The 15609-nt window shown below is 40.9% G+C and overlaps 2 protein-coding genes across 2 annotated transcripts; both read left to right on the top strand.

The window, feature by feature from the left end:
* The first annotated feature begins 701 nt into the window (after positions 1-701).
* Positions 702-5302, top strand: sh2d7 (SH2 domain containing 7). The gene is made up of 6 exons (XM_070909927.1): positions 702-853; positions 2172-2261; positions 2351-2516; positions 3683-3907; positions 4419-5075; positions 5155-5302. Exons 1-6 carry the CDS (start codon positions 702-704, stop codon positions 5203-5205), a joined length of 1341 nt encoding a protein of 446 aa, XP_070766028.1. The 3' UTR covers positions 5206-5302.
* A 2471-nt stretch (positions 5303-7773) lies between these two features.
* On the top strand, positions 7774-15609 carry rab11a (RAB11a, member RAS oncogene family). Its single transcript, XM_070910174.1, has 5 exons — positions 7774-7910; positions 9619-9814; positions 10216-10409; positions 11647-11727; positions 12814-15609. Exons 1-5 carry the CDS (start codon positions 7871-7873, stop codon positions 12948-12950), a joined length of 648 nt encoding a protein of 215 aa, XP_070766275.1. The 5' UTR covers positions 7774-7870; the 3' UTR covers positions 12951-15609.

The raw sequence follows: 15609 nt of genomic DNA, 5'->3' as shown, positions 1-15609 counted from the left end.
CACCAGAGTAATAATCTATAACACCACCATCTGGCCAAAATCTTTGCACACAACAAATGTGAAAAATCTAATGTTCAGATTGCCAATGTTGGTCTGCCGGTCCAGACGGACTTTGGCTCAGACATTCATGGTCCCCACAGGATGAATCCTAATTACTTTTCAACCATGAAATTGACATTCGGCGTTTTGAGCAAAATGTGTTGATAAATCAGATGGATTGCTGTGGAATTTGTTTTAGACATTCATGGTCCACAGAGGATGAATTGTAATCTCTTTGGTGACCCCCTGAATTTTCATCTAGCGCCATCTTAAGGTCAGAATTTCTCTATAATTTCTAATTTTCTATGTCCAATGAATTTGGTTTATGATCAAATTAATAGCAAAATGAATGTGGTTCCAGATGTATGAATGGTTGCCATGTCTTAACCCTATGTTAACTTAATGGTTTACCTGGTTGAAAAAAGAAGTTCAATCTGCGACAAGGAAGACAGATAGTAAAATTAAACTGGCAGCCCAACGAGAGAAGAGTGATTGGTTGATATGAACTGAAACAATACCACTATTCAGATGAGAGAGACGCCCAACGGAAATAGTAAAATGAGGAACCTCATCTTCCTTTTGAGAGTTAAATGCGTCATCTGAACAGACAGTATGCATGGTGTGCTACCACTGCTCCGTCAGCTCCTGACAAACCCGTGGGGATGGAGAAGCAGTCCGGGGTTTACCTGCACATGGAGCCCTCAGAGGGAGGCCTGAAGGAGCTGGTGCTGAGGTGGTTCACTGAGACTCAGGCGCCGCTCATCCTCAACAACGGAAACTTCCCCGACTGGTTTCAAGGTTTCACTGCAAGAAAGTAAGCAACACAGAAAACAGTAATACTACTACAGGATCTCTGGTGAAGGAGGGAAGAGAAGTTGTTTTGGCCTGTTTGTTCTAATAGGTTGTGGAATTGTATTTGCCTTTATTTGAATAGAGTTCTGCAGCATACTGTAGATATCTCATCAACATCTGGTAGTTGCAGGACTGTAGCTTCAGTACTACTGTGGACACTGAGGTCATGCAGTGGTAGAATGTACCTAAATATTTATTCACGCACTGTACTCAAGAACAAATATGAGCTACTTGTACTTTAATTGAGTATTTCCATTTTGACTCCACTACAATTCAGAGGGAAGTACTGTACTTCTTACTCCACTGCATTTATTTGACAGCTTTGGTCACTAGTTACTTTAGTTACATTGCATTGCAGTATATGTTGTATTGTTGTAGATTAAACTACCCATCTTGTTCTGTAATGAAGTATTTTTACTGAAGTAAAAGGATCTGAATACTTTTTCACCTGCGATTATGTCCTCAATATTTTCATGGTACTTCAGGGGTTTTAAGAACCTGGATTGAAAGGTATATCCTACAATTAAAAACGTACACATGGTGAGTATTTAATATACTGGTTGCAATATTTTAGGCTCAATATATTTATACAAATCAAAATGACTTGTTTAGGCCAACCGAAACATAATAACACAAAGGTTTCAGTATTTTTCCAATTAATTCCAGGTAGTATGGAGAGGTAGACCCTCAAATATAAAATAGGAAATGTAACTAAACAGTTAACCCATTAAAACAGGTCAGATCTAAATAATTTAAAGAGTTTCAGTTGGATATCTCAAAAACTTAACAGTGACAAACTAAACCTTAGTGTAACAGTAGCACAAGTAAAGAAGACTGACTCAGTAATGTCAGTTTCACAGCAATATTGACCTGAAGTTTGCTAACATTAGCTATCATTAGCCACCACAAGCTACTCATCACACCAGGCTGTAGCTGCCGAACCCCTGAGGGTATTGACCTGAGTTAGGATGTGATATCTTCCTTATGAATTAAACTCTCCATTTGTAAGACTAAGACTGTGTTACCTTTTCATTTAAAAATGACATAGTCTTGCTTTAAGTAAGACGTGGTAATCGACTTGACTCCACATATAAAGACTCCAGTATGTTTTGGGGCTGAAGAATCAGTGTATTTGGCAGGACCTGTGACTCTGAATGCATCGTCAGTAGGTCTTTGTTGGAGATGTGTGTCTGATAGAGGTTTCATAACATGGCAGCATTAGTTTTAAATCTAATTTGCCTGTAAGTCTGTTTAATTAGTTCTGTCTCGCTCTGCTGCAGGGACACGGAAGACCTATTGAGAGATAAAGCTCTGGGCTGTTTTCTCATTCGCCTCAGTGACAAAGCCATCGGCTACATCCTGTCCTACAAGTGAGGCGAATCAAGTCTGTTGAACGTTGCTCAGTCGCTTCTTTTCTGCCTTTCTGATTCATCTCACTGGCCTTGCATTTCCTCCAAAGGGGCCACGACAGGTGCCGCCATTTTGTCATCACCCAGAATCAAGACGGACAGTTCGTCATATCAGGAGACTGTCAGACATACGGCAGCCTCACAGAGCTGATAGAGCATTTTAAAGTCAGCCCCATCCAGCCCTTTGGAGAGTGCCTGACTTCCAGTTGTGATGAGGTGAGAAGAACGCAGAAAGCTTGATTAACTCATATGCCACATATACATATAAAATACTTATTTGTAGGGATGGCAGTGTCAGCCTGTTGGTTCATCCGCCACTTTTGTTCAGACTGAAATTCAATAGACTGCCAGATTTGGTTCAGACATTCATGCTCCCAGGAGGATGAACCATGTAGCGCTACCAGCAAGACAAAGTTTTCAACTATCCAGTAAAGTAGGAGGAAAAAAGCTACGGCCTTCTGAATCCTTAATCAGCCATGTAATATTAAGATCTTTTATTATACTCAGGACTCTCAGCCTTGAAGTTTTTCCCTTGTTTGAAATTGTTGTGGTTCTTGACTCTAAAGAGTACCTTTGTTCACTGAGTGTCATTTAAAAAACATGTGTTGTTAAAGCAAAGGCACAGCTGACATGCTAACACGCTAAGCTAAGATGGTGAACATGGTAAACATTACCTGCAAATCATCAGCTTGTTAGCATTGTCATTGATCGTGTGCACATTAGCATGGTGACGTTAACATAAAGCTCAGCATTTCTGAGCCTATACAGCCTCACAGGGTAGCATATGAAGCTAGCAAAAATCTTCTAGCATCCAGATACATGATGCTAAGAAAAGGACCTTTTACACTTAAAGAGTCAATTGTTTGTCCAACAGCAATTTGATCATAACTTGATTTTGAAAAATCAGTTTTTAATTTGACGCCAGGAAATAATTGTAGATCCACTTGATGCACTTTCTTGCCATAGAGCGTTGCAGGGACGCCGTGTTTTAGTAGGCAAACCCTGAAGTAAAGTCAAGAAAGCCACTGACTTTGAGCCGAGGGGAAACTGTAAAAATGCTAACTGACTCATTCCTGCAGCACTTTATAAGCACAACGTGTGATTGTATTTGCATTTGTACACACATACATATGTAATTCTAAAACAGGTCGGTGATTTTAATGACAGTAGGTATAATCTGTTATACTTAAATAACAGATCAAATCAGCTACGTCTGACACTGACAACGACATACTGTACGCTGTTCGTGCACCGTCACAAAGGCTACGTCACCGGCCTAATTTGACTGGTGCCTGCATCATTTTCATGTGTCGCTTGTTTTTCTCGTTGACCCAGGGTGAGCTTGAAAAGAGACAATGACTTGGGTTGTTATTTTTTCTCAGGAAAACACAGATGAGCTGTATGATGTGGTGAATTACAGCAAAGGGAAGTCTGGGGTGAGTGTCAAAGCTCTGCGGACTCTGTGGGACCAGCAAAATGACCCCGGCAATAATCAAAGGCTTGAGCAGCAAAATGACCCCCCTGCAGTGAAGCCACCTGCACTGCCACAGAAATTCAACAGAAAGCTGACGGGAGTGGTGTCTGTAGACGCAGCGTCCCTCTCACAGGTATGATGGACATTAGACATAGACTAGATTTTAAAATGTCTACGGTGTATGTCTTAACACCTTTGTCAGGACCTTGTACAAAACTGTTAACACATCTTAATCAAGTTCAATTTCAAGTGAATTACTTTCCGTTTAACAGAAGGCACATATATACTGTATGCTTTTCTTACATTCTTGAGTACTTCAGTGAGTACTCTCTGTGAGTATTTTAGGACACTGCAGAGTTATTTGAATACATGTAAAAAAGTTCCCTCATACAGCTAAAACAACTCTGTGGCAGCATCAGATCAAAATATTGGCTTCACTTGAAGTCAAACCAACACATGCAAATTTAACAAAAGCATACATGAAACCCAACTGAATAAATAAGTAAATAAACAGGTTAATAAGTATTATTACTTGTCTGAGTGTTCAGTGGTTAGGCTGCATCATAGAGAAAATCATCTGCTGAGGAGAATTACGAGCTACTAATGGAGCATGTGGAGAGACTGCTTTGTGTCATGTCTTTCAGGGTGTACCTCCAGTCCCAAAAAGAGGCATTCCTCTGGGCCTCTTCCTGAGTGGATCTTTTCATGGCACAACACCACATCCAAGCAAAACCCAGACCGACCCAAACAGGTCCGAGGGACTCATGTCTGACAGAGACTCATCTAGTACCACTGACACAAGCTATCCAGGTGATCTTTGTCCAGCAGGGATCACATACTCTGAGCTGATGCAGGTGGAGAGCAGAAGCAAATCTCTACCAAGACTGGACCACAACAACATGGAGGAGGAGGAGTACTCGAACCAGCTCAGCAGTCCCTCCTTCGCAACATCAACATCTTATTCACCCGCTCCACTGAAGAAGGTCACCTGTCACACCTACTCCCTCCACGATCCCAGAGACAGTCTGAGGCCGAGCAGCTCCAGGTCAGAACAGCAGGGGGAGGAAGTGGAAGTGTTTAGGTCCAACCCGCTGTACCAGACCTCAGAGGGGCCCAGAGAGAGTCCAGCACAGCAGGGAGGCGTCATGTACGCTGAGGTTCCCCACAGGCCAACACCTGCTGGGCTGCCTGATGCCACCTATGAGCAGATCCCCGGGGAGACCGCTGCTGTCCGAGGAAACACTTACGAGTCGCTGGAGGACATGATCACCAAGAAGTCCAAAAGCACCTGGGGGAAAAACGTAAGTCAGAGCGAATTATCAGCGCTGTTGATGTTATTGAGCTCTCATTTAACGGCTTTCCTTTATTTTCTATTTGCAGAATATGAAATGGAAGAAATTCCTTCCTGATCACAAGAAGAAACAAACATGAAGACGAAGAAATAAGAGACCGTTTGATGTTTTGTTAACTGAGACAGAAATGAAATGAGAATTACAATGAAATCACTTTATAAAAAAGAATTGTATTAAGCAAGATAATGTTTTGTATCTCTTTTGTAAACTTTAATAAACAAGAATAATTAAGGCACTAATTAAGTCTGTTATTATTATTATTATTATTATAGTAGTAGTGGTAGTAATTGTAGAAGTGGTGGTATTAAAGGTGGTTCGGTATTTAGTCGTTTGTTTATTTTGTTATTGAACCTTTTAAAAAAAACATCTTTAAATTCAAATAAATGAAGTTTTGAATTTACTTTTGTACAAAAACGTAAAAAGTAAATCATCACTCGCTGAGAGGCTTGTGTCACTGTCCATGATGAGTTGATGTTTACCTGTTTCTATTTGATCTATAAAACACAGCACGGCACGTAGCACACAGGACGTCAGAGCAAACTACACCGATTAATCACAGTGTGACATTTAATGTTTGTTTGACAGGACAAATATAAGGGCCTTCGAGAGCTAACATCCTACATCCTACATAAAAGCAACGTGGGGAACTTTGTAATGTCACTAGAGGAGTGGGAAAACCTAAACGATGAGCAATGGAAATCCACCAACTCGCTGTCATGGAGAGAGTTTAACTGGAAAAATATGGTTAGATACTTTATAATGCCAGCACTTAAACAATCCACAGAGAGGCAGACAGCGTGCTGGAGAGGCTGAGGGACTGACAGAACAAACCATTATCATGTGTTCACAGCTACTGGAAGACAATCAGACATAGCATGGAAAAAGTTCTGAAAGTTAAGATGGACTTTTGTTTTCAGGTCTTTGTACTTTTCTAAAGCTTTCAGCTTTTCTAAAACATACATGTTTAAAATAATGCTGGTCGTTAGTAAGAAATACAGACTGGTTCAATGTAATGATTGACATTTTTGTAATGGGACAATTAACATTTGCTCTGAGACTCAAGACAGACATATTTGATAAATGTTGATGGACTGAATTTGTCATCCCATGTAGATCAGACTTCTGATTTTGATTCTGACAATTGATCTATAACTCCCCTGGTTCTCTGCTACACACAGACTCTTTGGCTTTTCAGTTTGTCTTGTTTTGTTTTATTTTGGTGTGTTTGTTTTGATTTATTTTCATTTTCAAAAATGTAATAACGCAGTGTACAATGTGTACAATGTAAGATGTTTTGTACATGTTGACCTTCTACTCAAATAAAAAGAGAATTACAAAAAAAAAAAAGAAAATGAAAAAAGCTTTCGCCGTTTGAAACCGAGGAGGATCTCTCTCTTGTTCTCGAAGGCTTCTCTTCTTTCCTTGAGCCCTGTCGCCTTGAGGTCCTGTTATGGTCACCTCCTTGTCACCATGAGCATCTGTCTTTTCTCAGTCTAGCCAGCCTCCTCTGCATTGCTCACATGCCAGACCCCTCTCAACCGATGGGTTAAAATACCAGATTTCCAGTTTGGAAACTTCTCTTTCTAAAAACAGAGATGATGTCAGCTGGAAACTGTGTTCCTCTTACTCCACATTTATTGGACAAATGCAGCTACTACTTACTTTTCATATTCAAATGTTATTGAAAAGTCTAAAAATACAATCCATTGTACAATCCAACCGTTTTGGCTTATAAAAAAAGCAGTTTGCTTCCCCTCGACATGTTTTACAAGTCCTTGAGTTGTTAGCACATCGACCAAAGAATGATTTCCCCTCGAAACTTCACAAAAGGTTTAATTTAAGTGTTTCAAGCTAGGGTCAAACGATCCAATATTTAAAAGATATTTGAGAAAAGTATAGAAAAAATAAATAATACAAATTTGTGAAGCAGAACCCTCAGATTTATTTTGTGACCCTTCGGAGGGGTCCTGACCCCTAGGTTGGGAACCACTGCATAAAACTAGTATTTAAAGTTGTTAAACAACAGTAAAGTGCTGCTTCTCACTGATGCATCAGTAATATTCTAAAAATGTAATATGTAATAATATATAAGTCATAAGTATTTTTTCTATTTATACTTTATGTAGATTTAGATGATAATACTTCAGTACTTTTACTTAAGTAGAATTTTGAATGCAAGACTTTTACTTGTAATGGAGTATTCTTCCTCTGTTGTACTTCTTCCACCGTTGTGTTATTGAAGAGCTCAGCTGAGCTCTGGTGTATGTCTATCAGACTCACGAGTGGGCATAAATAAATTAAAATAATACCAAACGTAGGAAGACATTATATCATCAAAGCGAGCCAAAATGTGAATTTTATATGTGATGGGTGCTCTAACTCCAGGAGCAGATTGCAGTGACAAAGCTGCCACTCACCAGTGGTTATCAGTGGTAGCTCATGTAGCATTAGAGCAGGACTAGTATGCGCTGATCTGACCTGTATCTACTGTCTAAATGGGAATTTGGTTTATAATCACTTACTTTCTCGAAATATTACAAAGAGGCGTTGGGCAGCCCCTCTCCTGACCACTAGATGTCGGGGTTCTCTTTATGTGCTGCCAACTGGCTGCCAGAGAAGAAGAAGAAGAAATTACGGAAGTACGGCGTCCAAACAGATTCCCGTTGGAAGAGTAAAATACAGTAGATCGCATTCCTTTCGTTAAATCAAATCAAATCTTGGACTAACCATTTCTCAATAAGACGATGGGCACTAGAGATGATGAATATGATTATTTGTTCAAAGGTAAAAGAAAGGTTTTTCTCGTTATTGTTACAGCTCTCCTGTTCTGTTAGCTGACAGGCTAAACAGGCCAGCTGATTAACTGTCAGGCTATGCTAACGTAGCCACCGTCAACCTTTGTGCTCTGATTGCTTTTCACCGAGCTCTCTGGGAAATGTCAGCAAGTTTAATTAATTTACATGACACAAAACGACCTTTCGCTAAACCAAGGTAGTAAAATCAGTTGTTCATTACTCACGTTACGATAGTTATAGTTTAGCGACAGGGCGTCTTGAACGTTGGCTAACGTTAGCAGTTAGCTGATGTTAGCTTGCTATCAGTGGGCGCGGACCAGCCTCACGTCGGACACACCTAACGTTAACCGTTATCACATTATCGTCATGATCCAACTAGCCGAGCGAACAGGACAATTAATGATTCTAACGTGTAGGAAAACGTGTATTGTTAGTTTACAGTGAATCATGCCGCTAACTAGCAAGGCTAAGTGTTTTCTAGTAATTATTAACTGCACTAAAGCTGGGCTTTTATAAACAATACGGCCAGTGTAAATGCCTGTCAAAGTAAACAAACTGCCATCTATCTAAATTTCAATAAAGGCTGGTGTTAGATATAACGTTAGGGTTTGTGGAATAACGCAATAATGAAGATATGAATGAAGATATTTTGGAAATTAGTTTATTAACTTTAGCTAGTAAAACACGGCTAATATCTGAAAGCTTCTCAGCACCTAAATGTCCTTTTACAAGTTTCTGTGTATTATGTTTACTCCAGCACCACATACTTGTACTGCATGTTGTTTACACCTATACTGATACATAGAACGATATATACTTATTATAGTGTTCTAAATGACTATACTCAAATATATTAATACATTATTAAATACATGCAACTTAGATGAAGTGGTGTGAATGTGAATAGTTTGTCAATTTCACTGAATTTGATTTGATTCTGTCATAAACAATTTACACAAAACACACGTGTGTATTCACTGACAACCTGTCCAGGATGTACATAGGATAAGTGGGTATAGATGGCTGGACTATGGATGGAAGTAAATGAATAAAAGACTACTGTATACTGTATATATACTGTATTTTATTTGTCATATTCACAGAGTAATACTCTGGCAGCTACATAGGCAATGAACACAACAATAAGGATGTCATAACATAAGAACAGGGCATATAGCTTAAGTTAGGTTGATTAAAAAATAATTTTAAATAAGTTTTATCAATATAAAAGAGCACTAAGTATATAAAGTAGAACCAAATGTATATACTGTATGTATGAATACAAATATTACACGTAGCATTGAGTAGGTAATGTGTATTATTACATTAAGTTGTAATAGCACATGACATTAATACTAGAGCTTATCATTAATTCCATTATTTAATGTGGCAATTAGTTTCTCAGTTAATCAAGTAGTTATTTAGTCAATGAAAAGTAAAAATATCACAACATCCTAAAGCCCAAAGTGAGTTTAAATTACTTTTGTTTGTTTTGTCGACCAACAGTCCAAAAGATATTCAGCTTAGTGTCACAAAGACAAAGAAAAGCTGAAAATCCTCACAAAAGAGAAGCAGAGAGACATTTTAACTTTGAAAATAACTTAAACAATCGATCGATTATGAAAATAGTAGCATTTTCTAACATGATTGCTCTTATAGGTTGTATTAAAACGTGTTTTGTCTATTCTGTGTGTCAGTGGTCCTTATTGGTGACTCGGGTGTGGGAAAGAGTAACCTGCTGTCCCGTTTCACCCGCAATGAGTTCAACCTGGAGAGTAAGAGCACCATCGGAGTCGAGTTCGCCACACGCAGCATCCAGGTGGACGGCAAGACGGTGAAGGCCCAGATCTGGGATACAGCTGGCCAGGAGCGCTACCGTGCCATCACATCAGCGTGAGTATAGAGGAGGAGGTCAGTTAGGACGTGATATACAAACATGCCAGCCAGAGGGCACTTTTGTCTAAGTCACACAATTGAAAATAAAATATCGTACTTCATAGAACAGCTTTTGTAACTTATACTAGAATTATTACCAAGCAAAATGACTAGACAACTCGAGCATACAGGACAGTAGAGTTATAGGTTGGGTGTTAATTCTCTGGTGGTTTGGCATCGTGTGGCAGTCTTTACCAGTGAGTAATTTGATTCAATATTGATATAAAACACGCTGTCATGTACCTGAGGCTGAAATCAGGTGCTCTGTACAAGTCGCCTGCAGTATTCCAGTGATTTGGCTCTGATAACTGTGTGATGATGACTGATGAGTCTTCGCTGTGCATGGTGCTCTCCTGCAGGTACTACCGTGGGGCGGTGGGGGCTCTGCTGGTCTATGACATTGCCAAGCATCTAACTTATGAGAATGTGGAGCGCTGGCTGAAGGAGCTGCGAGATCACGCTGACAGCAACATCGTCATCATGCTGGTGGGCAACAAGAGCGACCTGCGTCACCTCCGGGCCGTTCCCACCGACGAGGCACGGGCTTTCGCTGGTAAGACTGTGATGTTTTATTTTCATTCTCTAACCTTTAGTTAATCCGAAACACCGTATTAAAAAATAGTCTCCCGATCAAGATAGACAGAAATAACACTGAGTCACAGGCAAACGTCATACAACAGAAAACACAAAATATGCCACAAAATCAGAACCAAACAGAAATCCTGAATATTTTTAATACCATGTAAAAGATTTCATCCTAAAAAACCTAAACGGCACCTTGAAACAACCCCAGAGCTTTCTAAAGCCACAAAAATAACTTAATGTTCAATAAGATTTCACAAAGAGACCAAATGTTGGGATTTTAGATTGATGTTATGTCTGAAATGATGATTTGTAGGGCTGGCCCCCCTAAACGTCGATGATTCCAATCTTTAGTCGATCCTCATACACAGAGCAACGAAGCGTAACAGCACGGCAGGCTGTAAACTTTAGAAACAGTCTCTAGCTGCAGAACTACCTGATGGAAACAGAAGGCAGAGCTGCTGATGCTGAATACGGCGAAGTCGGCTAAACTGCTTTTGAAGCCGAGGCCGGTACGACCTCCTCCACTGTCCGGTGTGACAGAGCTGTCAGCAGCCAGGCAGGAGACGTGCTCCGTGATAGGATGTTATAGATGAACTGTGACCTTTTCTTTATTTTACTGTGTGGAATTGTTTTAACATCTCCACACAGCCATTAGAACCAACAAAGGCATGAAAACGGGAGTTTCACAGGTAAAAAAATGAGACTTACATGTTGTCTGTTCGCTGGGCTGCACTGTAACTGTGTGAAGGCAGTGAATCAGATATTCCTCATAACCGAAGGTAAAGTGTAATAATATAATTAGAAGTATTTATAAAAAACTAAAAATATCTAAAAGCCAGAACCACAAGGCGAAACCGAGTGGAACAGAATGTTAGACCCCTGAAAGGTCTAACATTCAGCCTAAACTCGCAACTCAGAGTCGACTTGGAGCCCTGATCTGGGTACAGCCCTAATGGTTTGTGAATTAGATTAGATTATACTGTGTGTCTATTGTATCTAATGATTCGGATTGATGCATTGAAATGATAACAGAGATAAAATGTTTTCTGTGTAACGCAGTGAAGACGTTACGCTCTAACCGTGGCTGGTACAAGTTCCACAATCACATATTTCTGTTTACCGGGTCGAACGGGTGAAACCATCTGTGGAATGTTACATATTTGAAATACGGTTAACGTGTCCTGTTGCTCAACTTTGCCCTGCAGAGAAGAATGGTTTATCTTTTCTGGAGACGTCGGCTCTGGACTCCACCAACGTAGAGACGGCCTTCCAGACCATTCTGACAGGTCTGTACTGTGTTAGTGCCTTCAGCCTCGTCATCATTTTTTTATGAGGGTGGTTAAAGTGAGAGGGAAGTCCGGTTAGAGACACAAACAGACACACAGCTGCTCTGGATTAACTTTATTACATAATGTTGTCTGAACGACTTATCTTCAGGAGTGGCAAACCTTTTGTGATCATGAGTGAGATGACCGACTGATAGTAGTGTTTTATATGTGCTTTTGTGCTAATGGTCCTGCTGGTGTCTTTACACAATCTGTAGAAAAGCCATTTGTTCTGTAACGGAATGGAAACAGCCTCACACACACTGCGAGGTAATAAAGTTAGTAGACATGATGCCTTCATTAGTTACGGATAGGAGTATTGATTGATATCAAAACTAATAGAGTCAACTCAGTGACATGAAAAGGAAAAGGCTGGAATGATGCTGTATTTGTCTTATTGTCAATAATCCCATAAAAAAACAGATGTTTTCATCTCTAAATACTTTCTGACTTTGTTCCTACTGAAGACATAAATCTTTAAAAAAGACTCACAAGTATACAGTGTCATTTGTTTTTTAATGTCCCAGTAATTTCCTAAAACAGCTGCTCACTGTAGTTTTTATCAAACGTTACTCAAACAGGAGGGAATAGTGCATTTTTTGGGGACTATTTTCAGCGGTGGATGAATCCACACTTGGTCCTCTAGTGAGTATTTGGGGCAGCAGGATGGTGTGTGCGGGGTTTAGTCAAAGTAAATGTGTTTTTAATGAAATCCTCTGGACCCGGCTCGACCTGACGCCTGTTTCAGCGGTAGATGTGTAAGAATTTGCATGATTAGAAATGTTCACTGACTCTTTTATCACATTACAATCTGCTTCCTGTGAGTCACCTGGCGCCCACAGGAGGAAATCAATAATAGTCCCTTTGCTTTGTCACATGCGGCCATTTGTAAACTTAGACAGAAGTTAGCTTCAATTCTGAATTTGACATTTTAAAATGTTGTAGAAATAAGCAGTAATTGTGTGCAGTGAGTTGTGGCAGAATTTAAACTAGAGGTTAACAGGCTGGCACTCTAAATGACGCTGTTATCCCCCCCCCCCCCATCAGAGATCTACCGTATCGTCTCCCAGAAGCAGATGTCGGAGCGCCAGGAGAGCGACATGTCCCCCAGCAACAACGTGGTCAACATCCAGGTGCAGCCCACTGAGAACAAACCAAAGATGCAGTGCTGTCAGAACATCTAGCCCAGCCGTGGATCTGCTGCTCCCCCTCCTCCCCCTTTCTCCCCTTCTCTCCACAGTCCTCGCCTCCCTCCCTCCCCCCCTACCCAGCTCACAACTCCTCAAACCCCGCCCTCAGAAAATAGACTGCCTCGGTGTACTGTGTGGTGTGGGAGGGACGAGCCACAGCTTCAAGGCTGTGACCCGAACTCTGCACCTATCTGTACCTGCCTCCCCCACCCAAACCCCCCTCCCCCCCCCGCCCCAGGTAAATATATCCCAGTATAAGACGTCACCGCGTGGGGTGGCCCCCCAAGCAGAGCCCCTGTGTCGTTAGGCTACTGCAGGACAGCAGGCAGCAGGCATTTCATATCACTTTAGATTTCATTACTGTAGATGCGCTGACATGTCACAAAAATGTCTTAATATATGAATGTGATTTATTTTCTTCTCCTTTCTTCATACTTTGTGCTCCTGTTGATTTCTCCACCTTTTTTTATGATCTTTCTCTGTCTTGTATCATATATGTACTACTAGGTATATATGAATTTAAAGCACATCAAAGTTGCTCTGAAGTGTATTCCTATATACAAGCTTCTCCTCTGTCATTTTAGGCTCCCCCCTCTCCTCTTTAGTGCAATGTACTGTTTTGGAAACCATGTGGATGTATCGAGCACAGTGTAGACACGTGTGCTCCGGTAGTGTCATGCCATTTGATCTGATTGCTGTGAATATGACGCTAGTGAAACGTAGAAACTTTTGCATTTGCCGAGCTTCAGTTTGCGCAGCGGAAAGGCCGGGTGTGAGCTTGCATGTAGCGCGCAGCCTCGTGAGCGTTGTTGTCACCGTGTTTACAGCAGGTGGCAGGATCGGGCCAGCTTTGCATGTCTTTAAAAGATGGCACTCTGCTGTGCTGCATGTTTTATCAGGTGAAAGACTCCACCTGGAACACTATCATTGCCTTGAGGGTGTGTAATTTTAGGAACGTCACCGTGAAAGCTGAACACAACTCTTGTACATTTGGATTTTCATGTTGTCCCTCTTTAAGTCTCAGCATGGCATCATGCAGAGAGAGTCTAATACTGAGAAGGATTTTCTGACTGAAGACACGTTAGTTCATCGGGCTTTCCTGCTCCAACATTAGGAGAACAGTATGCATTCATTTTCGACATATTTGACTACAACTATGCAGAAACTAGCACACGCCTGTTTGGATTTTTGTTTTTCTTAGTGCACTTCTATAGCAAATGAAGGAATTAAAACAGCAACAGTATGAGTAACTGAAGTAGTATTCTCGTATGACATTCTTATGATACTCTATAATATTATAATCAAAACTCTCCTGTCGTCTAGCAAATGAAGCTTTGCATGTAACCACAGAACTGTATTTAGGACGCACTGAGAAAGTAAGTGAATGGAAAATGTCTCTCACCCACTACGGTGGATTTCATGAGCGTGTCAAACTCTTGCACTGAACCTTAATAGTTGATCTAGTAAACATGCTTTCTTGTCTAGGATTAGATTTTTACTGCACATCGAGAATCTGGACCTCCTTTAGTCAGATTGGATGCGCCGTTTTTAAGACGGCGCCACTTTTCAAAAACCCAAATATAATGTTCAGCACTGCAGAACACAGGCTGAGTCCTGAAAGTCTCTCCTTAAGTCCTCAGTACTCTAACGGACAGAGAAGGTCCGACAATAAGGAGTCAAGGAAAAGCTTCAGGGATTCAGCCACATTCTTGGTAACTTCTGGTCACAGTGCCTCCTTCACCATGCGTACCTGTCCGAAAACGCCTCCCATTCACCTGCTAACAACCCACCATCACAGCCGCCTCCTCCTCAACCAGTAACCTTGCTTTGTCTGTCCCTCGAGGAGACGTCCCCGTCACATAAAGCCTACGTACACCGAGCTGCCTCTGACTTCAACACAATGCATGGCTTTCTGTACGACTGCACCTCCATGTCGTATCGCCTTATGTAGCTAACATTGTCATTACTGTCCATGAAATCTGCTGAGGGTTAGGCTTGGCTAGCTAGGATGACATGCTGAACGAGCTAAGTGTTGTGCCCAGTCCGGTCTGTGAGCTGACAGACGCCTCGCTAACAACCTACTTGCTAAAACTCCCGAGTGTGTGTTCTGTTGAATTTCCAGGTTATAGCCGTGTCAGTGTGTGATGGTGTTAGCAGACATATACAATGCCTGAACTTGGTGTGTGTGTATGTGTGTGTGTAGAGGCAGAGGGTAGATGGGTAGCTCTGGAGTGACTGAGCCCGGCTGGCGGCGCCAATGGCGTTTTCGTTGGAACAGACGGCGCCGCCAGCCGAGCCTCTGCACACTCGCTAGCTGGCAATCTGTGGACAAAGTGATTCCTTTGTTTTCTGAAAATATGATTTCTGATCCTGTTTCACGTACCTCCATTGTTCTGTGTTTTTTTTAAGAAGTGTGTTTTGATTTTTTGATTATTTTTTTTTTTTACTATATTGAATTCTATAACTGACTGTAATTCCAGTGTAAACGTGTAAAAGGAAATGATGTCATTTCAATGAATTTGGAGGGTTAAATGTGAGAGGGGGGTCAAAATGAATGGTTTTATGTTTTGTACAGATTGATAAATTGTACAATTGTGTCTATATCTTAAGTTATCAGTTCATCTTAATAAAGCGCACCAGTCATAAACCTTTA

The sequence above is a fragment of the Enoplosus armatus genome, chromosome 1, assembly GCF_043641665.1.
Source record: "Enoplosus armatus isolate fEnoArm2 chromosome 1, fEnoArm2.hap1, whole genome shotgun sequence".
Lineage (NCBI taxonomy): Eukaryota > Metazoa > Chordata > Actinopteri > Centrarchiformes > Enoplosidae > Enoplosus > Enoplosus armatus.
This window is presented reverse-complemented; position numbering and strand designations above follow the sequence as displayed.